Source organism: Biomphalaria glabrata, chromosome 1 (assembly GCF_947242115.1).
Source record: "Biomphalaria glabrata chromosome 1, xgBioGlab47.1, whole genome shotgun sequence".
In the NCBI taxonomy this organism is placed as follows: domain Eukaryota; kingdom Metazoa; phylum Mollusca; class Gastropoda; family Planorbidae; genus Biomphalaria; species Biomphalaria glabrata.
In genome coordinates this window covers 59,859,103-59,881,982 of record NC_074711.1, presented here as the reverse complement: position 1 = coordinate 59,881,982, position 22,880 = coordinate 59,859,103, and the positions used below count along the sequence as shown (strand labels likewise).

General features: G+C 35.5%; 2 protein-coding genes across 2 annotated transcripts in view; one reads left to right on the top strand and one right to left on the bottom strand.

Moving 5' to 3' along the window:
* The window catches only part of LOC106062045 (arrestin domain-containing protein 3-like), a 60,993-nt gene extending 56,688 nt beyond the window's left edge, over window positions 1-4,305 (top strand). Inside the window, exons 6-8 of the mRNA XM_056005141.1 lie at window positions 986-1,165; window positions 2,491-2,668; window positions 3,337-4,305. Coding sequence (XP_055861116.1) covers window positions 986-1,165; window positions 2,491-2,668; window positions 3,337-3,494 — 516 coding nt within the window. The 3' untranslated portion in view covers window positions 3,495-4,305. The remainder of the gene's footprint in view (window positions 1-985; window positions 1,166-2,490; window positions 2,669-3,336) is intronic.
* Window positions 4,306-4,437: 132 nt separating this feature from the next.
* Window positions 4,438-9,309, bottom strand: LOC129921905 (uncharacterized). The gene is made up of 2 exons (XM_056005130.1): window positions 9,138-9,309; window positions 4,438-5,841 (listed from the first exon to the last, which is right to left on the bottom strand). Exon 2 carries the CDS (start codon window positions 5,644-5,646, stop codon window positions 4,648-4,650), a length of 999 nt encoding a protein of 332 aa, XP_055861105.1. The 5' UTR covers window positions 5,647-5,841; window positions 9,138-9,309; the 3' UTR covers window positions 4,438-4,647.
* Between the last annotated feature and the right edge of the window lie 13,571 nt (window positions 9,310-22,880).

Below are 22,880 nucleotides of genomic sequence, written 5' to 3'. Positions count from 1 at the left end.
TTTGACTATAACAATAACATCGGCTACACTAACACTAACAACAATAACAACTACAGCAACAGTAATGATTCAACAGCAGTAATAAAAGCAACACCTGCAATAGTAATCAGCAATAGTAACAACATTAGCAATAAATAATTATTGCTTTTATATAGCAGTACATTCAGAACACAATGGTTCCGTGCTGCCTTTGGCGCTGATCAAATATAAAAAAACAACATCATCATAGCGGCAACCAGTACCGTGTGATGCATAGGACAAGAAAGTGCAGCTGGATAAAGCCTCTCCCCGTTTCAAAAATATATTTACATCATTCTAAAGTAGACATATTAAACATTGGGAAATAAGGGAAATGGTATTAAGTATGCAAGTGCTATATTTCTCTCTTCCCAAATATGGCGTTATATTTAAGTGCCTTTATATTGAAGCTTGAAGAGGATAGAAAACTAAAGTTCTCCTTTCAGACATTGCGAAATGTTGTCCTAATATTACAAGTACAATGAGCTAATTACCAATTATATACTGGTACAATAGTAAAATGTGTGCCGATATTGTTTTTAAATTGTAAGTTGTTGTTGTTTTTTGTTTTTTTTCTTATTTTTTCTTTGACAATTTTTGAGCATGATGTTTCTTCCGATAGGTGTCTTCCGGTTAAGTTCTCCCCCCCCCCTCCAGCTACGCCAATGCTTTCAGGACTGCACACTCAGCTCTAAGCTTGTGATATACAGGTTGAAAAATTGTCTAGATGTCTCCTCTTCTCCAATCTTGAAAACATTCCCAAAGTGTGCACTAATCTTGTCTCACACAAGGGCACAACCTGTGTAGAATCCTAGTCATCTTTATAAGATAACCTTGTTTAAGTCTAGAGGACACCTTCAATGGGTTATTATTTCTCTGTTATGAATAAGATGCTCAAACTAATGCGGAGTATCAGCGTTCCGTTTTGTTTACATGACAAGGGCCATACTTTCCCCTCTCACCACAGCACATAACCTATGTAGTGGGACGCAAGTACAAACAGGAGAAGAAAGTTGTCGGAACAGTTTACAAAGAGATGATCCCCAGGGGCAAGACATTCGTGTGGAAAGAGAAAATGAGAATTCCTCCTCTACCTCCCTCCCACCTTAGAGGCTGTAAACTGATGAAATCTCAATATATTTTACAGGTAACTTTAACATCAATATGTAGTCAACTATATGATATATGTGTTAACATGTTGTTTTATTTTAAATCTATTTGATCAATGATTATTAAAAGAGCTTTTTGGTTTATCACAGAGACATTTTTTCACAGCATATTCCAAAATTTTGGACACATTTGCAATTATATAAGTATAACATTTAATTGGTACGTTTTTCATCTCAGCTTTGAATTTGAAAAGTCAAATTTTTTAAAATGACGTCTATGACAATATATTTTTTTAAGCACCCACTTTCTTTAAACAGTTAGGCCTAATTATCTTATATCAAGACCATACTTAAAATCACGATGGACTATTCATTATATATGTACCTGGAGTGTTATGGTACATTTCATTTCATCTACTTTTAAAATTTTGATTTGTAGCAAATTTACTGGAAAGTTGTCCATAGTTTATCAGGATACGAGGTGGGCCGCTTCCCACCACATTTTGATCAATTAAATTGATTTGATTGAATGTGTGTGTGTGTGTGATTCTTGTTTAAAATAGACTTTCTTCATTCTATATTGTGAGAGAGAGAGGAGTACCCATTCATATTGACATAAGGCGTCATAAGGTATTGTTTTCGAGTCCGAAGATTAAAAAAAGTGCAGTAATCCACGTGACCACGTAGTTTCGACGTGATGAAGACAAAGCCATTGTCCCCGGGGGGGACTATATGAATTTTCTTTTCTCTATTGTCAGGGCTTAACTTTGTGCCTCAAATGTAAGTCCGTCTCTTTCGGAAGCCATTTGTTACCAGTTACCTCTTCCATGACAGTGAAAGCAAACTAACGCCTGAGTTGATCTTTATAACGCTTCCGGAAGGGAGATGTGGGGGGGGGGGGGGGCATCTCTATTAAGTTTTCCTGCCTAGGTATCTGAGCAAGACGAATAATGGCAAAACATACAGAGTGCTATTAAGTGATAGTTTTTTTTCTTAAAAACTGCACATTAATTTTGAGTTTAATAAGGAGGCACAGAAATCAGCTATTACAAAACTTATATCAACTCACACTGTCTGCCTGTCTGTCTGTCTGGTAAAAAGTTTTAAATGCTTTTTTCTCCCTTTTCCCATTCACGAATCAAGTTAAAACTTTGCACAATTATTTATTGAACCTGACAAAATATGAATCAATACAAAAATACCAATTATTTAATTAGTTGTTGGTTATTAATTATTTTGTTTGATATTGAAATAAGGGAAATAAATGCTACTTATGCCTAATCAGAGATGTGAATGTGTATATGGATTTAATCGCCTTATTACGTTTTGACAAGTTGAAATCATTATGTAATGTCCTTCTCAGTTCCGAGTGGGCTCTGACGCCAAGTGTTCCTGGGATGAGATAGAGTTCGAGGACGAAATCATCATTGGGACATTACCTTTGACCTCCAAGGGCTCTTCCAATGCAGTTAATCGCTTGTCGTCTGGCAACGCAGCACTTCCGGTCATGTCGGCACAAGAAAGGGAACAAGAGAGCACGAGTAAGCCTAGTTAGTGTTTCATCCTTTTTTTTTGTTTTCACCGAATGAAAGCTTCTATTTTTGTTTTCCTTTCTAGTTTCGTTAAATATATATATCACAAAAAAAAAAAAATTTAATCAAGAAAGAGAAAAGGAAAGGTGGATTGGATTAAATTGTGTACAATATAGTTTCGTGGCAAGGCCAATATATTTTTTTTCTATGTAGTGATGTTAAAAAAATATATTTAGTTTAACCTTTAAGTATGTTATTAACCAGGGTTACACTATTTCTCTATGCAATAGTAAGATTGTAATTAACTTATACGTGACTGATGCAAACTAATTGATACAATTATTTTTCTTTATATATATATATTATTTTTTTGTATAGTATTACATTTCTGTTTATTCTCACGCCGTTGCATTACAATTCCCATTATTATTTCAACATTAGATTTTAAATAAGTTTAATGTATGGATATTATTTTACTTTTGAAAAATTGCATATATTGTAAAATTTTAATCTGTGTTATGAACGGTAATATCAAAGTGAAATTTTCACAAAATTGAAATTTAAATAACCTTGTTATGTATGTCGCTAAATTCGTTTAATGGAAAACCGAATTACCATATAAATACATTTCCACTGGACATGTCAGCTGATTGTCTTATTCCTATGTTTCTCTCCAGGCAAACCCAGTTACGAGGAGTGCATGCTGTTTGGACGAGTCAGCATCAAGGATAAGGACGACACTGAGCACACCCTTGGGGAGCTCATCTTCACCCCACTCTACGCCTTCTACTCTCCCCGCGCCGCCCTTAGACGCGGATCTACATTTGTGGAGTGAAGTGAGACCAACCTTGTCTACAGTTGTCCACAAGGGAAAGAACTCTTCAAGACTTTACCCGAATCCTATTAGTATGGTCCCCCCTTTCTTCATCACTTTCCCCCCACACGCTAAGATTGACCACAAAAGGTGGGGCGGTGGATTCGAACTTCTGACCTATGTCAGACGTCGTTCTGGGAGTACCCTGGTGTTTGTAGGACCACGTTTTGATTTTCAACTAGAACTGGCCAATGGACGTTCATTTTGGAGGCAACTTTTATGAGCCATAAGAAACAGTTCTCATACAAAGAAAAAATCAGATGGGTCTTTGTATTTATGCATGTATCATGACTTCAAGAGAGGGGGGGCACAATAAACTGCTGCCTCTTGTACAAGAGCTTGTAAATCAGATGTAATTGTGTGTGTGTGTGTGTGTTCGCTCATTATGTCTATAACCACATGATAGATTGGATTGGAGTACGTTTGAGCTAGTAATAGAGACTATATATATATATACTGTGACTTCATGTTAAGTTTGATGAGAAACTTGTCTCTGTGTGTACTAACTGTATTGGAGTCTAATGCCAGAACACATAGAATATTGTTCGGAAAATTTCTGTGTGGCCCTTGGCTAGTTTTGTTTCTTGCCTGAAAGATAAGAACTTTTGAAAGAAGTTAAGCTTTCAAATTAGTATACATTCATAATTGAAGATTTTGTGTATCATTCAAGTTGCTGTTTTTATAGAACTGTGGTATGATAAGTTAACTTGGGTGTTTATTAGAGCAGTTTGTTTTAGTGTTTTTTAAAGAAGTAGTTCAATAAATGGTATGTTGTTTTCAGTCTTTGTTGTTTTTTTATAATCACACTGACCTTCAAACAAGTCATTGAAAGTAATTTAGTGTTTACAAAATTAAATAGTCCAACAAATTTTAAAAAAATATTAAGATGCAACAATACACAGGGAGAATTCCTGGAAATTTGTGCAAATTTATTTCATTAACAATTTTTAAAAATTTCAAAACGAAACAACTAGGGAAATATAAATTAACACCTTGTGTAATGTAACATGCAAAAGAAAAAAAAATAAATTGAAAAAAAAAATTACATTATTGAAAAGAAAAAGTCAAATGTCTGGAACTATGTGGAACAAGATTGAGCCGAAGAGGGAGCTGGTCAAAACGCCATGGTACTTGCTTCATGCATATTGATTCTAACGTCAGGGACGTCTTTGATGGTAAACTTGTGATAGTCGCGGACGTCCAGTTCATCCCTGGAAAACAAACGTCCAATGACACCTTTCCTTGTGCCCACTTGGTACATACTATCACTGGTGACATACATGACGACTGCCGCTATGCGCTGCACTGTTGTCTGGCCTGCTGGTCGGAATTTATCTTGAATGGCCGTAATGTGAACATAAGTGCCAATCGCCACCGAGTTTTGATTTTGAGACTTTTCCTGGTGTGGTATATTCCTGGAACATGGGGAAGGTGTGGTAAGTCTGGCCCAGGTTGAATTACGAATGCTACTTTGGGCTTTTTGGTGGCCGCAAGCTGTGGCTCTTTCAGGAGCTACAACGCAAACATTAGACATGCTGGATGAGATTGATCTATCACAACATCTGCCAGTGCTGCAGGAAGATGTCGCCGAGCTTTTGGTGCAAGCAAATGCGTTTTCTTTTCCTTGATTGCTTTTAAGACAAGCGGAATTCTCCGAAGAAGTAATATTAGTTTGACCACAAGGTCTGCAGATGTAGTTTTCTTGCCTTTTTGACTGTCCACATGGTCTACAGCCGTATGATTCCTGCATTTTGGGTTCACTTGTGGGCTTACAGCTGTACGATTCTTGTGCTTTAGGCTGACTACATGGACGACAGCTGTAGGACTCTGTAGCTTTTGGCTGACCACAGGGTTTACAACTGTACGATTCTTGCGCTTTAGGCTGACCGCAGGGTCTACAGCTGTAGGATTCTGGCGTTGTAGGCTGACCACAAGGTCTACATACTGATTTTCCTCCTTTAGGTAAAGTACAGCTTTGGCTAGCAACATTACCATTAGAATATCTCGAATCGTCTCGTAAAGTAGATGCAGTAGCACAGAACTGCTCCAGATTCCGTTTTTGAGCATCTTCTAAAGGATCTCTTTTGCAGGATCTTCTATAACAGATTGACATTCCAGCTCAGTCTAAGTTTAAATGAACTCTAATCTAAAAGCAGTACTTTGAAGTTTCTGTTGAGGGCAGTATTTCAAACGCTTAGCTGACTTTTTTCTCAAGGGCCTTTCTACTTGAACTGGAGGTTGAACAAAGAAAATCTCACTGAATGACTGAGCCAGATTTTAAACGAATATCAAACCAAACTGGAGGTTTCTGTAAGAACAAAAAAACAAAAAGGAATAGAAAACATAAAAGACTAGAATATGTTTGAAATGATTATGCTATTGCAAGTAAATGGAAAATTGTTTTACAAATGGGGCAAACAATTGTGTAGTATTACACTGTAGAGTGTGAAAGATTTTTTTAACACAACGCTCAAAGGGCCGTTTTTAAGGTTTTAGAAAACCTTTAACAATTTGATGCGTGCCATAGTGGCATCCATGCGGTCCTTTGGTGGCCCTACCAGCCCATAGTGTACATGTCCACGGTCCACCGGGAATTTGCCAAAATGCTCATATAGCCAGTCCGCCCCTGGAAAACTTACAAAAGACAAAACCTAACAAAATGATAAGGACAATTTATAGTTTAACATGTATTATAAAACAGTTGTTTATATCAGTCAATACTTTGTTAAAATCGGGTCGGATCGAATCGGATAATTTTTTAAAAAAGGCCATTACAGAGATCCAATTCACCACATTCGCTTCATAAGTGCGACGCTGCCAACTTTGACTTTTTCCTATCGCCTTTCATTCATGTAGAGCAGTGATTCCCAAAGTGGTCTATAAAGACCCCCAGGGGTCTACGAAGACTTCCAAGGGGTCTACGAAAGTAAAAAAATAAATTGGGGGTCTATGAGATGTCCACGGGGGTCTACGATAATAGATTTCATTTTAACAGGTCGTGGGTTAAAATAATTTTTACAACCCATTAATGTAATTCTTTCATACACTAATATATGATTTGTAGTCTACCTTAGTTAATCTTTTAAATGTTTATCCTGCTATTCAAACGAAAAATTGTTGTATTAAATGTCAATACTTATTTATATAGCTTAATTTTGTCTACATGTAACTAATGTTGAACAAAAAAGAAATGTAGACTGTACAGCATTGATTATTTAAAATTGTTCATTCCTTCCTTGTCAAACAAGCGGTTGCCTAAGTGATTTTCTTATGATATGAAACCAATTACGCTGTAGTATCATTTGAGACAATGCCACCTTGACAAAATTAAAAATTCGAAGAGCTTTCGAACACTCAAAGATAAAGTTCAGAATAGACCCACAAAATCTCCCTTTAACAGCATATAGAGAAGTTGATGGTTTGTGAGCGTCTTACAATATCTTTCATCATCATTATCGCTTTACTCATAGCAAAATACAGAAACACTACAGAAACACATCGATTTTACCAGCCGTTGTTGTTTAAAAGACTTTTACACAAACCTATGTCTGATATTATTAAAAGAATTTCTTTTAGCAACAATACAGTTCAAGGGCACATGGGTTGCATGAGTTATAAAATTAAAAGCTTCTTATGTAATTCTTTGCAAACGCCATATATATACAGTTTGGGATCAACGGCGTCCCAGGCTCTGACAGGGTATAGTGCTGTGAGTGTCACAAGACGCTAGCAGTGTGCTGGCGCCTGCTTGAACTGGTCTTAGTCTAGGGTGATTCTGGAGGCCCGACTGTTGACGCTGGAACTTTGGTGGCTTTAGCCCTGTCGCGATTTTGGTGTTAGTCTATATAATTAAGATATGAAACTAAACACCGGAATATAGTTAGAAACTATAACTTTAAACTGTAACTTTATTTACACACAACATATAATCTTCCAAATGAAACGTTATATACAGGTACATCAACTACTAAACTAAGGTCTCTAATCGCTATCAACGTTAGATTTCACTATCAGTTTCTCATACAATATTGAGAAGACAAGCAGAAGCGGGAAATACGACCGTCCGCTCTACAAGACCCACGCCAACTAACTGTGCCTTTTTCAGAGCAAAAAAACCTCTCCCACGTGGACTACACCGCAACACAGTGGTTACGTCCCCTTGCATCATCAGTGACGCATAACCTCAGTGGTTACGTCTACATGCATCATCGGTATCTGACCCGTGATGACGTAGGCCGCGCCAACTGCCTTTCCCCAGATCACCCCGCCCTCGTTGTAGCCTAGGTACTCTGGTCCCGTGACAACAAAATAAACATTCCAATAATAAAACTTCCAATAATAAAACAAATCTAATTAAAATATATTAAAACATAAATAATGACATTAGATATAAAATATAAATAACAGAAATCAACTTAAAACTTTACACAATAACTAAGGCCTTGGTAGTGGACTGCGGTTGTTCTGCTACACACACACAAACGGTTTTTGGCTCACAGCGGTTTGTGACAGTGAGCTGCAACCTGCAAAAGGGTCATCGGCTCCACATGTTTCCTCAGGGTTGACCCACAAAACCTTTCCCATGTTTGGGTATAGTTGCTAGGTAAGAGTTTTGAATTCAGTTGTCCGTTTTCCTTCTGCTAGGTGGGTAGCAAGCCAAGGGTAATGAGCCCTTCCTGCTTGAAGCTTACAGGTTTAGACAACAGTTACTCGCCTTCGCCCCTTCTCCTGTTAGTGAAAACAGCTCCGCGGACTCAATATTTGAGTCACATGGGAAAATAAAGAAATAGACGAGAAACTGCTCATTGCGAAAACTTTTACAGATTAATTAATTAATTACTTAAAATTTAATGTTTGAAGGACAACTGCATAGAACAACAAATTCCTATATGAATCATTATATTCATAGAAGTTAAGCAGAGGTCTACTGAAAACACGAAAACATGGTAAGGGGTCTATGAGACAAAAAAGTTTGGGAACCACTGATGTAGAGTGTATGGTTCAAGAGTCAGAAGCGTAAAAGTCTTACGTTGGGCTAATTTTATAGTTGAAACATTTTGGTTTCAAGACTAGGTATATCTGCAGAAATTTTCACGATTATTCTTTGAGTAGTCTATCTAGAGATGTTTTTACTATTCATATTTTCATCCGCTAACTCTTCATGAGGTTAAAAAAAGGGTGGAAACTGAGTGCAGACGTTTCTCGAAAACGGATCTAAAGAATTTTTAGAAAAGTGACACTTCATCTACGGATGTTTATCTTTGGGAAAATAATTATTAGCTAAAAGGGCAAAGTGACAAAACTCTAGTTTGACGTTATAATTGTTTAAAAAATGTCTATTATTAAATTTATTTTCGTTTTGAAAATCCTTTAGACTCGTCAGAGGGTTTTTTCGTTTTCATTCAAGAGTTGAATAAATAAAAAAAGATTCGACGTTCAAGAACATTTTGTACGAACATCTCTAAAATATGTTTTTAATGTTGAAAGTCCAGTATTAAACAATGAAACGTTTGATTAAAACCAAAACAAAAAACTATTTTACATAAGAAATAAAAACTATGTAACAACTGACAACAAATTTAAACGATTATTAAATATACATACCAATGTAAAAGTTGCCCTTCGGTCTAAAGTTGTATAGTAAACCATAGGGCAAAGCTCAACTCAATCTGTCCAGGTTCAGACTGTGTTATGTCTTCATGAATAGTAATCAAGCGTGCTCTTGTTTAAGAAGCTGTGGTCGATGGTTTAAAAAAAAAGTAGGCCATTGTGATCCCAAGCCTTTTTAGCCACAGGACCATGGTACTCAAAGGTTAAACAGAGGGCAATTGTGTTCCAATGAAAACTAAATAATTGAGAACTGCTGGAGTTTAAGTGTTCAGAGATTTCATTACACACACTAACAAATACATTTAGTAGGCCTACTTTGAGAAGTATCAGATGTAACATGACACGATGGTATATTAAAATTACAGGTGTGTCGTTGTAACAGTTGAAAAAAAAAATACAACTTTATATAGTTATTTCCCTTGTTCCCCTTTCGAACTTCGCAATCTGTAAGCGCAGATGATGTCAAGGTCAAAGGTCATCTATTTCTGTGAGCCACGGTTAACGAGGGTGTCATGTGGCCAGCACAACGACCAACCGCCTTTCTTTTCCCCAACTAATGTTAGTACCTATTAGATCCCCAAATTAAAATTCCTAGTCTTACCAGGATTCAAAACACTCAGCCACCGCGCCTCATTTTAAAATTGTATGCATCGATGATATTAATGATCGCGGTACTAGGGTACCATTGTATTAAGACTGCATTGATTAGAGGTGTATTAAGACTACATTGATTAGAGGTGTATTAAGACTGCATTGATTAGAGGTGTATTAGGACTACATTGATTAGAGGTGTATTAAGACTACATTGATTAGAGGTGTATTAGGACTACAATGATTAGAGGTGTATTAGGACTACATTGATTAGAGGTGTATTAGGACTACATTGATTAGAGGTGTATTAAGACTACATTGATTAGAGGTGTATTAGGACTACAATGATTAGAGGTGTATTAGGACTACATTGTTTAGAGGTGTATTAGGACTACATTGATTAGAGGTGTATTAGGACTACATTGTTTAGAGGTGTATTAGGACTACATTGATTAGAGGTGTATTAGGACTACATTGATTAGAGGTGTATTAAGACTACATTGATTAGAGGTGTATTAAGACTACATTGATTAGAGGTGTATTAAGACTACATTGATTAGAGGTGTATTAGGACTACATTGATTAGAGGTGTATTAAGACTACATTGATTAGAGGTGTATTAGGACTACAATGATTAGAGGTGTATTAGGACTACATTGATTAGAGGTGTATTAGGACTACATTGATTAGAGGTGTATTAAGACTACATTGATTAGAGGTGTATTAGGACTACAATGATTAGAGGTGTATTAGGACTACATTGTTTAGAGGTGTATTAGGACTACATTGATTAGAGGTGTATTAGGACTACATTGTTTAGAGGTGTATTAGGACTACATTGATTAGAGGTGTATTAGGACTACATTGATTAGAGGTGTATTAAGACTACATTGATTAGAGGTGTATTAAGACTACATTGATTAGAGGTGTATTAAGACTACATTGATTAGAGGTGTATTAGGACTACATTGATTAGAGGTGTATTAGGACTACATTGATTAGAGGTGTATTAAGACTACATTGATTAGAGGTGTATTAGGACTACATTGATTAGAGGTGTATTAGGACTACATTGATTAGAGGTGTATTAGGACTACATTGATTAGAGGTGTATTAGGACTACATTGATTAGAGGTGTATTAGGACTACATTGATTAGAGGTGTATTAGGACTACATTGATTAGAGGTGTATTAGGACTACATTGACTAGAGGTGTATTAGGACTACATTGATTAGAGGTGTATTAGGACTACATTGATTAGAGGTGTATTAGGACTACATTGATTAGAGGTGTATTAGGACTACATTGATTAGAGGTGTATTAGGACTACATTGTTTAGAGGTGTATTAGGACTACATTGATTAGAGGTGTATTAGGACTACATTGATTAGAGGTGTATTAGGACTACATTGATTAGAGGTGTATTAGGACTACATTGATTAGAGGTGTATTAGGACTACATTGATTAGAGGTGTATTAGGACTACATTGATTAGAGGTGTATTAAGACTACATTGATTAGAGGTGTATTAAGACTACATTGACTAGAGGTGTATTAAGACTACATTGATTAGAGGTGTATTAGGACTACATCGATTAGAGGTGTATTAGGACTACATTGATTAGAGGTGTATTAGGACTACATTGATTAGAGGTGTATTAGGACTACATTGATTAGAGGTGTATTAGGACTACATTGATTAGAGGTGTATTAGGACTACATTGATTAGAGGTGTATTAGGACTACATTGATTAGAGGTGTATTAGGACTACATTGATTAGAGGTGTATGGTATTGGGCAGAACACATATTGGATTTCAAAGAAAAAAGGAAGACGTTCCATTTAACAAATAACAGCCAACAAATAGGTAAACAAACAATATGGCCTGAAAGATCAGCGGAAATAGAAACGGTTGTGAACTCAAGAGGTCTGCAAATGTGCGACCGCACAGGGCATCAGGCAGATGGTTAGGAGTATACTTGTTTATTGCCCTAGTAAAAAAAAAAACAAAAAAAAAACAAGGAAATAAAAGAAAAATTAAAAAAGCTTATTAAAGGGGAAGAACCGCAAAAAAATCTCCCATATATCCCAATACTGCAGGAATAGGCTCCCTTTTTAAATAAAGCGAATTAAATAATTACAGCTAAATTATTAAATTACTTAGTTGTTGTTTTTTTTATTGATTCATATATTGTGTAATCGACAATAAGCAATTTAGCAAAATTTTAACTTGATCCAAGAATGGGAAGTGGGGGTAAAACGTATGGAAATAACTCCACATATACAGTGATATCTCTTATAAGTAACATACGCTTTTTTGATGTCAAATAAAATAATTGATTACCAATAATTAATCAACGTATCGTACTATTTTTTGATTGATTTATGTTTAGTTAGGCAAGTAATTGTGTAAGGTTTCAACTTGTTCTGAGAATTGGTATAGAAGAAATAACTAGAAAAAAAATTCTACCAGACAGACAGACAAACATACAGACAACACTTAGTTGATATAAGCTTTGTAAAAAAACATGAATACTAAGTTGTTCGTCTTTACCATGCTAGTTTACTTGTCACTGGTGGTGATATGCTAGCAGACATCTACTAATATTTGTGTCAAGATTTTTACACGACTGAAGAATACTAGCGATAGAGAGTTATAAGGGAGACAACCTTACAAAGGAAATTAAACCACGTTTTACATGAGTTACTTCCTTTTAAACTATTGGGAAAGAGAGAGAAAGAAAGGGTGAAAGAAGGAAAGAGAGAGAAAGTGAAAGATAGTGAGAGCTAATGACAGAGAGAAAGAGACATCAACTGAGAGAGTGCAAATGTGAGAGAGAAATAGAGATAGAGACAGAGAGAGTGAGTGAGAGATAGAGGGCGAGTAAGAGATAGAGGGCGAGTGAGAGAGAGAAAGAGAGAAATGCTGAGAGGGAGATAGAGAGAGACATAGAGAGAACATAGTGAGAGACATTGAGAGAGACTATGTAGAAAGACAATGACTAAATCTCATAAATAAAAAAATATCTTGCTTATAATTAAACGTGCCATAGACTCCAATACCTCTAACTACCTTTGGATCAATGGACTTGAGTATAGAACATAAACATTAGTTAATGCGATTTGTTTACAATGGTGAATATATGTTTTCCAACAAACTCAGGAGGCACCTGTGCTATGCGGATAAATGTCCGCTTTTGATATTTGATATTTCAGCTCAAAAATCAGAAGCTAAAGACTACAAACTTTAATGGTCACATTTTGATTACTCTTAGTATTACATACATATTTACATGCTTACATACATGCTTACATACAGCACAAGTCTTTTGAGGACTATTTAAAATAGTCTATTTTATATTTAAACTAACAGACGGACAGACAGAATACACAAACATTTAGCATTTTTTTTACCCCTTCGGGAGCTTTTAAAATGACAAAGTGACTAACTTGACAGAAAGCGTTTGAATACGAATTCAAAATATCTATTTAAAATGTTGGTGTTTAAAAAAATCCGATTAATTAAAAGTAGGTTAACATTGTCAGTTTATTTTACGTTAGTCACGTGGGTCCCATAGGTCTTATGTTATAAACACAGACGTAACTTGAAAAGAAGACATGAAGTCCTAAGTTGTACAGGTCTATATTTTATTCCAGCATAACGGTGCTCGTCTCAAACAGGATTTCAAGAGGTCAATCGATTGTGCAGCAAGTTTTAGAACGTAACGTTTGCAATTATAAAACTAAAGGAAGAGATGCGGAGACAAAATTAACTTCTCTGTTTGTATTCTTTGTTTCCTTCACCCTTTTTAGTTCTTCTTTTCTACAGCTAATAACTCTTCCACGTATGATATCTAATCGCTAGAATACCACCAGGATGAAATGACCTAAAGAAGCTAATGGTATAAGATAGTGCGCTTTACAATTAGTCTTCAAAACGAGGTAAATACATTTGATGCTATATTTTATATTTGTTTCAAGTTTGACATGTTTTAAATGTTCGAACTTAAGAAATGTTCATTACTCTCTAGTCTAAGCCCTCTGTTGGAAGGCAGAGGATAGAAGGGGCAGGGGTTTGAACTCGGGACACTCGTGATGACCATTCGATGTGCACATCATACGATAAGCAGCCATTTTTTCCAAACATCAACCTAACAATGAACATAATGAATAGTATCAAGCTGAAATGGCTAACAACGTAACTTTTTTTGTTTAAAATTAAACTTTCACTGTAACTCTGCTCCCATTCTGCATAATGCATAGCTATTACTAGAATGATGATGACAACCGCTGTTAAATATGTTTGTTCTCTGAATACCTAAGTCCCATTAGAGCCAGCCTCTCGGTGCCACGCCGTCATAGAACTCAGCATGACCTATGTTATTATCTACACATGATGTAAGACAACAAGATACAGCACCGCGGTCAACAAGATGAGTCACATTGACTACAGTGTGAGCACTAAACATTACTACGTGCTTACTGAACAGTCTGTCCCGGTATTTCTATTTCCGGAATTTCTAGGTTGTTGTTTTTCTGTATGGAAACAGCTAGGGCGGGGAGTGTAAGGTAGAGAGCTACCCCCAATAAAGTTATTTTTAGCATAGGCAGATTTTTCTCGCTGTTAAGTCAGAGGCAAGTTATTTCTATTTCATCACCTGGGATGAGCCAAATGAAGTAAACACAGAAACATCAAGGTTATCAGAAAATTGATTTCTGGCAGAACTTTTTTTTTTTTACTTATGTCTAAAAATAGAAACTGTGCCAGGATTCTAGAATGAATTTTAAAAACTTTTCTTTCAAAACTTTGAAATTGTTCATGAAATGGTGAAGACATTTTTTAATTCTTGTATTTCGTTTCGTTTATCCTTTCGTATATTGTGTTAAGATTTTTTATTCTCGCTTTCCATAGGATCAATTCGTTACTCTCTGTTCTAAAACTTTTTGTTTTGTTCTCTTCTCTCTTTCTTTTCTTTGTCTCTCTTTCTCTCCTTTCTTCTCTCTTTCTTTCTTTTCTTCTCTCTTTCTTTCCTTTCTTCTCTTTCTTTCCTTTTGTCTCTCTTTCTTTCCTTTCTTCTCTCTTTTTTTCCTTTCTTCTCTCTTTCTTTCCTTTCTTCTCTTTCTTTCCTTTTGTCTCTCTTTCTTTCCTCTCTTCTATCTTTTTTTCCTTTCTTCTCTCTTTCTTTCCTTTCTTCTCTCTTTCTTTCCTTTCTTCTCTCTTTCTTTCCTTTCTTCTCTTTCTTTCCTTTCTTCTCTCTTTCTTTCCTTTCTTCTCTCTTTCTTTCCTTTCTTCTCTTTCTTTCCTTTCTTCTCTCTTTCTTTCCTTTCTTCTCTCTTTCTTTCCTTTCTTCTCTCTTTCTTTCCTTTCTTCTCTCTTTCTTTCCTTTCTTCTCTCTTTCTTTCTTTTCTTCTCTCTTTCTTTCCTTTTGTCTCTCTTTCTTTCCTTTCTACTCTCTTTCTCTCCTTTCTTCTCTCTTTCTTTCCTTTCTTCTCTCTTTTTTTCCTTTCTTCTCTCTTTCTTTCTTTTCTTCTCTCTTTCTTTCCTTTTGTCTCTCTTTCTTTCCTTTCTACTCTCTTTCTCTCCTTTCTTCTCTCTTTCTTTCTTTTCTTCTCTCTTTCCTTTCGTCTCTCTTTCTTTTCTTTCTTTATTCTTATCATTTTGTTTGCTTTTTAAAAAAAATTATTCTTTTTATTTTTTTTTTCATCCTTTTTATAAATATTTTTAGTAATTCCAATATATTTACTAAACTATTATTGGCTCATTCGGCCTCTAACGTTCTTAGAAAATAATTTTTCAGTTTAATTACTCTAGTTAGTAACTCAAAAATTTGCATTGTCAATATTGCAATAAGTAAAATACATTCCTGGATATAATTGTTTTAAAAAAAAAAGTTCAGTTTATTGACTTAAAACTGAAGTTAACAATTTCCATGCATTAAATCTAAATTGCTAACCTATTTATATAAGTAAGTCAAATAGTCCAAACATAATGTAGATCTAATTATAGGCATGAAGCTTTTCCAATACAGGCATGAGGCACATGAGTTTAAAATAAAGCTTGAATACAAGTAAAAAGAGATAGTGAAAATAAAACTGTGACTCAAAATGGAACTTGTTTGTTTTATGGAAACAAACATTCTTAGGTTTGAGGCTTGAAAATAATTGAAAAGAAATAAGAAAAGGAGGGGGGGGGGGATTGAAAGAAAACTCTAAATCTGAATCTTCAAAACTTTATTTTCCCCTTTCTCTCTCTTGCAAGAGATGTTTTAAAATCTAATTCAGTTGCTAACTAAACCAAACTCTGAGCTATTCAAATCAAACATTATGTTATTCAAAACCCAAACACAAGAAGTTGCAAAGGGAACAGATCGTCTCTCGAGACGTTACAATGCCACAGACATACAGTTGTGTACAGACATACAGTTGTGTACAGACATACAGTTGTGTACAGACATACAGTTGTGTACAGACATACAGTTGTGTACAGACATACAGTTGTGTACAGACATACAGTTGTGTACAGACATACAGTTGTATACAGACATACAGTTGTGTACAAACATACAGTTGTGTACAGACATACAGTTGTGTACAGACATACAGTTGTGTACAGACTGAGATGACGTGTACAACAACACTATAAGATTGATCTCTCTAGGAAGTTGAATGTCTATTGGCTAGTGTATTCTAAACCAAAGGCTTTGACGCGATGATATTTCGATAAGTAACATTTAAAAAGGAACACATGGAAAAGCACCCGGATGTTTCAGAAGAGATCACATCTGATCAGGAGTCACCCGATATATACTATGTAGAGGCATTTACTTTTAATCAAAGTCTGATGAAATTAGAGATTGTTTTAAATGCGCTTCCAGGAATTATAAATACATTAAAATAATCTATTGAAGCAATATTTTTACTGAAATGTTATTTTTATTTTATGGCATATGATGTACAATCTGAAAATTTATATTGTTTACTTTAATCCAACGTTTAAATTATATATTGTGTTTAATTTGTAACTTAATTATGCCACTATGTTGCCTGTACATAAATCTCTCTATATATAAAACGCTTTACATAATTATTGAAATAATCTTTCATAGAAAACAAATATAAAGGTATGAAAGGCGCATATACTAAAATCATGATCAAGAAAGCGTATAACTTGTAGCACAGGGTTCACTGATGTTCAAAGTCCCCCATGCCTTGATGCTTCGCTGATTGGTCCAGTGTTTCCTTTTACCTTACAGATGTTTTTGTTCAAGCCTATTAGAGCAAGTAAACTGAGTGTACTAAAATACTATAAGATAATCTCTAAAATTGTTAACTATCTATTTGTAAACTACCTCACCCCCTACCCCTTAGTCTGTTAGCCACTCTTCAAACAAAATGTTTACATTCTGAGAAGGAGATGATTACCTTCATTTGGAACTTCCACACTATAGAAGAAATGTTTGGAAAAAAAAGCGTGATTTTTTTTTTTTGGGGGGGGGGGGGGGGGTAAAAGTACAGGAGATGAGTGTCGTTAAATGGTAAAGACCCTAGGAATACGAACAGTGCAAGGAGTTGAATCAGTTTCAACCTGGACATTTGATTGCAACTCTCAACTTGGAGATTTAATTTTAACTTGCACATTTGAAGAGATATAGATCACACAATGTGAACAATGGCATTATAGAGAGGAAAGAAGCTAAATAAAAAAAAAATATTTAATAGGACACACATTGAGTGTAACAATTAGTTTGGATCAGACATGTAGTTAAATTTGTAATGAATCTAGAGTTTATAGACTAAGAAAAATAAATCTGTGTGATTAGAAATATTTTTTACGAATTGTTTTTATTTAGCGCAATTTCATGCTTTAAACTTTCTGAATACGCTATGATCCTATCACTTGTCTAGACCAGTTGGAAAGGGGTAGAAGAAGAAAGAATGCCAATTCAGTAAGAATGGGGTATCGGGTCATCGCTTTTTAAATATTTTTTTTTAAAAAGAGAACGAACTGAATTCGAACCTGTGGGCTAAAGCCACTCCAGACTTATCAAGACAACGCGGTAACCACTTTACCAGCGAAGAGTCTATAAACATGAAAGATTGTATAGTTTTCTATTGTTTCTATTTCATGTTTTTGTTCACTAAGCCTCAGACAGCATCTATAATCTATAAAGGGGACCACTTCAGTCAAGTAATTATTTTTTCCGTTGTTTGAGATACCAAGCAAAGTAATTTATTACCAATAGTTAATTAACCAATGGGTTAATTTTAAAAAATTGATCCTTATGTTGTCAGGTAAAAGAAATAATTGTGCAAAATTTCAGCTTGTTCCGATATTGGGTGTAGGAGAAATAACGTTTAAAAACTTTTGGCCAGACAGACAGACAGACAGCTTTGTAAAAAAACAAAAACAAAAAAAAAAACAACAACAAAGAGTGTTGACTATAACATTGTAAACATAATGATTCCATGCAATTGGCATTAGTTACTTACACAGGGTAGATCCATAAGTCACATGCGAGTAACCATAATAGGAAGCAGAACAGATAACTCACGCAAAACACTTATGTGTATCTATATTTATATATAGATATATTCATGTAAATGGATGCTAATACTGTGACTAAATTTCCTTTAACAACAACAGTAGATTCAACCATACAATAAAAATATTGGTATTTCAAAGTCTTTGGGATTTCCAAAGAAAGCAGAACTTGGATTGTCCTGTATGGTTTGGAAAACTTAAAAAAAAAAATTATAGTACAAAACTATTGGAAAAACCTAAAAATTACCTCATAAAGCAATCCTCCCGGAAAATACTCGACAAACACTATGTACTCATTGTCTAAGTACTTTCCAAAAAAAAACAACAAGTAATACTCTTCCATCCTTTTATTTTCTTAAACATTCTTCTCGTGGTGTTTTCCCAGACCAGCCTAGAACTAAATCTTTGTTAATAGTACAAGTTGATTAGTTAGTAGCTGGTTATGACAAATAGAACAAAAGCTGTTGTTGTTTTTCAAACCTACTTGAAATGCACTTTGGCTTCTTAAATGCACTAAAACCTGTGTAATGTTTTCCGTTCTAGAAGAAATGTTGATAAATGTCTTTGAAGAACAAGTGAATACTTGTTAAAGCTCAACACTTGAAAGCTGTTTAACAAGAAATAGACAGAAACTTCGTTTTCACCATTTAAGTGAAACTTTCATTTTCTGATACAAGGCTGCACCCCCTCCCAACTAGAGATGGGAATCGAACCCAACTTTTAAAGTTCGGGTTCGGTTCGGTTCGGTCAGATTTAAGTTCGAGTTCGGTTCGGTTCGATGACGAGTATAGTTCGGGTTCGGTTCGGTTCGGTCAGGTCTAAAGTTCGGGTTCGGCTCGGTTCGATGTTATGAAATTATGTAATAGCAAAATTAAGTTATAAGGTTTAATAAAATATATCAGTTAAAACACTTTCATTTGAATATTTACATAAAACAAATACTTTGCAATATATAATAGGCCTATGGGCAATACTTTTTCCAAAATAATGTTGCCAACATACATTTTAAGCGTTGTAAAAATGTCTTAATGGAGATAGAAATAAAGTTGCGGCAGGTTTTCGCTTAAGTCGGCAAGGGGTTTAATTCCGGGTGTGACTCGGCGCTAAGCGTCTTCTGGCCTGTTTCTCTTTTCTTACTAAGAAGAGAGAATTCCTTTAAAAGGCTAATATCGATGTGCTTTCTTTCAGAACGCACCATTCATCATAATAAAAAAAAAGTCGAGGGCCATATTAAATCTAATAATAAAGAGGCAGACCTGGCCAATAGAATTATGCAAGGGACATTCTAGGTAGGCCTACATATTGCTCTCGTACTCGTATCGAGGATTTTTTTTTTGACACATAAGTCGTCACTATTATAAATTGCAATATACGGAAGAAATTCGACTATTCTGAGACAAAAAAAAATGCAGAAGAATCACACTAGCGAAGATGTTTTAAAATGTTTACTTCAAAACGTTTTGACCCATATTGTGTATACGCGCCTCGCAAAAAGCAGTCTTCAGTTGACAAGGTCTTATTAGAAGATAAAATGACATCTCCTACTTAATATATTTTAATTTTTAATATTCAAATAAGTTACACTGAAAATAAAACATTTTTTCGACGCCCTCTTTCCTTGTTAGTTGGTAGTTGGTTTGTCGCTTACAAACAGCTAGTACAATTGAACCAATAAAGGCGTTTTATATTTTTACCGGTAAGTATAGTATAGAAGGACTTGTTATGGTCCGACAGTTGCCAAAGGCAGCCTTTTTTTTTTTTCGATGAGCTAAAAGGTGGTCGACGTAACAGAGGCGCCCCACGGAAACGCTTCAAAGACCAGCTTAGGCGTCAACTTTGCTTAGCTGACATAGAAGAGGGCACCTGGTTACATGCGGCCTCAGAACGAGTCAGTTGGAGTTCACTCCGCGAAGGCCGCGGGATACACATTTGAGACCAAAAGAAAATCCGCTGCCGAGGACAAACGCAGACGCGAAAAGAAAAACTAAATCGACCACCTGCGGACAGTGGTTATGCTTGCCCTGGATGTGGCAAAATATGTAGGTCACAGCTGGGACTGCGCAGCTATGGGAAAAACTGCATTCCTCACTAATCTTCGGACTCGAAGACAAGCCTTATAATAATATATAAACTTAATAAACTTTAAAATAAAGTTCTTATGTGAACAACTCAATATAGCCTAACTGTTATTACAATATTCACATATTTAACTTGAGATAGAGATGTAATATTATGAAATATACTGATATTTAAACGAATTCTAGGTCACCACAAAACAACGTCTTTACTCTTTCACGTCTCAAGATTGTCTGCCGTTTCACATTTGCATTACGCTAATTTCATCATCCTCAATGCATAAACACAAATCAATCGCTTAACCTCTTCTTACCGCCACCAGGAAATACACACACACACACTCTATGACACCCCTTTTTGTCAGGAAGTTGCGTCTCCTCATCCCCCAATTCAAGGTACTCGCCATCCCCACCCACGGGGGAGGACCCAAAGTTTGAGAAACGCTGCATTAAAAATACTGATCATCAATAATGCAAAACAGAATAATAGTAAAAATATTCAGGGGCGTAGCTAGGAATTTTTCACCATTTGGGGGCCCGGGATTGGCTGGACCTCGTTGGTGGCCCCTGCATTTTGCGTAATATTGAATATTTATTGTAAAAAACACTCATTTAGGGCCCCCCCCAAGTGGGGGCCCGGAGGAATTTTACATTTCTCCCCCTCCTCCCCCACCCTTGCTACGCCACTGATAATATTCCAATATGGAATACTTCACAATTTTGTAAAAATAAATCACTTTATAGAAGATAATTAAAATTTATTTTAAACTAGAACACAAATGAACTTATTGTAGATTTATATCTACACTCTCTAATCGGCAAAAAATATTCTACTCTCATAACAGCCATTTGAAATAAAAGTGACAATATTTTAATGTTGACTTTGTACTTACTAGTCTAGTTACTAGAGATCTAAATCTAATTAGAGGCCGCCTATTCAACTCAAAACCAATATTGCAAACAGCCCGCGAAAATTCAAGGCCAGGGGGGGGGGGGGGGAGTCGGCACGTACGGAAAAACCCATGGGAATCACAGCGCGCCGCTTTTTTTTTTCTTTTTAAAGTTTTCAAAATACCCTTCCCCTCACAAGTTTTCAAACTATAATGGAATCATTAGAATTTAAATAAAATATTTAAGTAATTTTTTATATCTTTTTAAACCAAAAATATTTTTAAAAAAAGGATGTACTAATTGCAAAATTAGTAAATTAGTTCGGTTAAGATAAGGAGGGTTCGTTCGGTTCGGTTCGTACTAAGCAGTTTCAAAGTTCGGGTTCGGTTCGGTTCGGTCATAAGTGAGGTTCGAGTTCGGTTCGTTCGGTTCGGGTTCGGTTCGTTTCCCATCTCTACTCCCAACCCCCATACAAAAATATTAAGTGAATTAAAAATGTATGAACTAAGTCAATTGACTAAGTCTATCAAGTAAATAACCTTGTCCACTTCAAGAAAAAATCACTAAAGTGCAGTTGCTATATGATCTTCAGTACATTAGAAAAGTTGACATCCTGCGGTTTGTCGTTGAATTGAGTGAGTGGGTTGAATTCGTTGAACGCTCTCATTACTAAGAAAACCAAAGCCACAATAAAAAAAATAATAAAAAAAATATTTAACAGAATTACGATATTTACTCTAGATGGCACACAAACAATATTGTATTATTAGGAGCATAGTTATATTTGTATTACATATTTATATACAACATATGCAAATTAGGAAGTACCTCTAGTTTAACATAGTAAAGGAACAGATAACAAAGTATAAATAACATTTTGGGGTCGTTATGAAGTGATCCACTGATGAACAATTTCTGGAAAAATATTCAAATAGTATGAATGTCTTCGAACATTAAGGATGAATGCAAGCCCAGTTACGACCTGCATATTTTGTCACTACTAATACAGACAAGACCTTGTCCGCTGGAGGGAGCCATTAACCTTCGTCTTTTCGTCTTCTGCGTCTGTCCTCAGCAAGGAATTCTTCATGGGGTCTCAAATTTGTGTCCCGGAGCTTTTGCCAGAGCTCTCCAACTGTCTCTTCCATATTTTTTACAATTTTAACACTTTTAGTTGTTTTTGTCACAAAGCACAAGTTCCATGTGGGATAAGTGTCCGACCCAGCGCCATTGTCGAATGGTAATAGATAATTCTATAACGTCCACTCCTGCCTCCAGCAGAACATGGTTATTAGTAATGTAGTTTTTCACAGAATAAAAAGAAATAAATTTAAATTGGGCTAAAGAACTAGAAAATATTTCTGTTGAGCAGGCTATACATACTTGAGTCGTTCCGCATGTAGGCATTATTATTCAAGACTCTACTAAATAAATGCGCATCTTCTAGATTTTCAAGTTCCAGATCTAGATCTAAAGGCCTGTCAGTAGAAAATTATAAAGTGTAGTAGATAAATCATTTATACATTCGCTTAACCAGGATTTCTTCTCTAGGGGGTGGGGAATGGGCCGGGGTAAGAAATGTTCCTTTTTTCTTAAATCTAACAATCATTAGTTATTAAGAGCAAAATAATCGCTAA

Bases quoted from the DNA above. Each gene is read 5' to 3' on its own strand.
- LOC129921905 (XM_056005130.1), bottom strand. From the start codon at position 5,646: ATGTCAATCTGTTATAGAAGATCCTGCAAAAGAGATCCTTTAGAAGAT.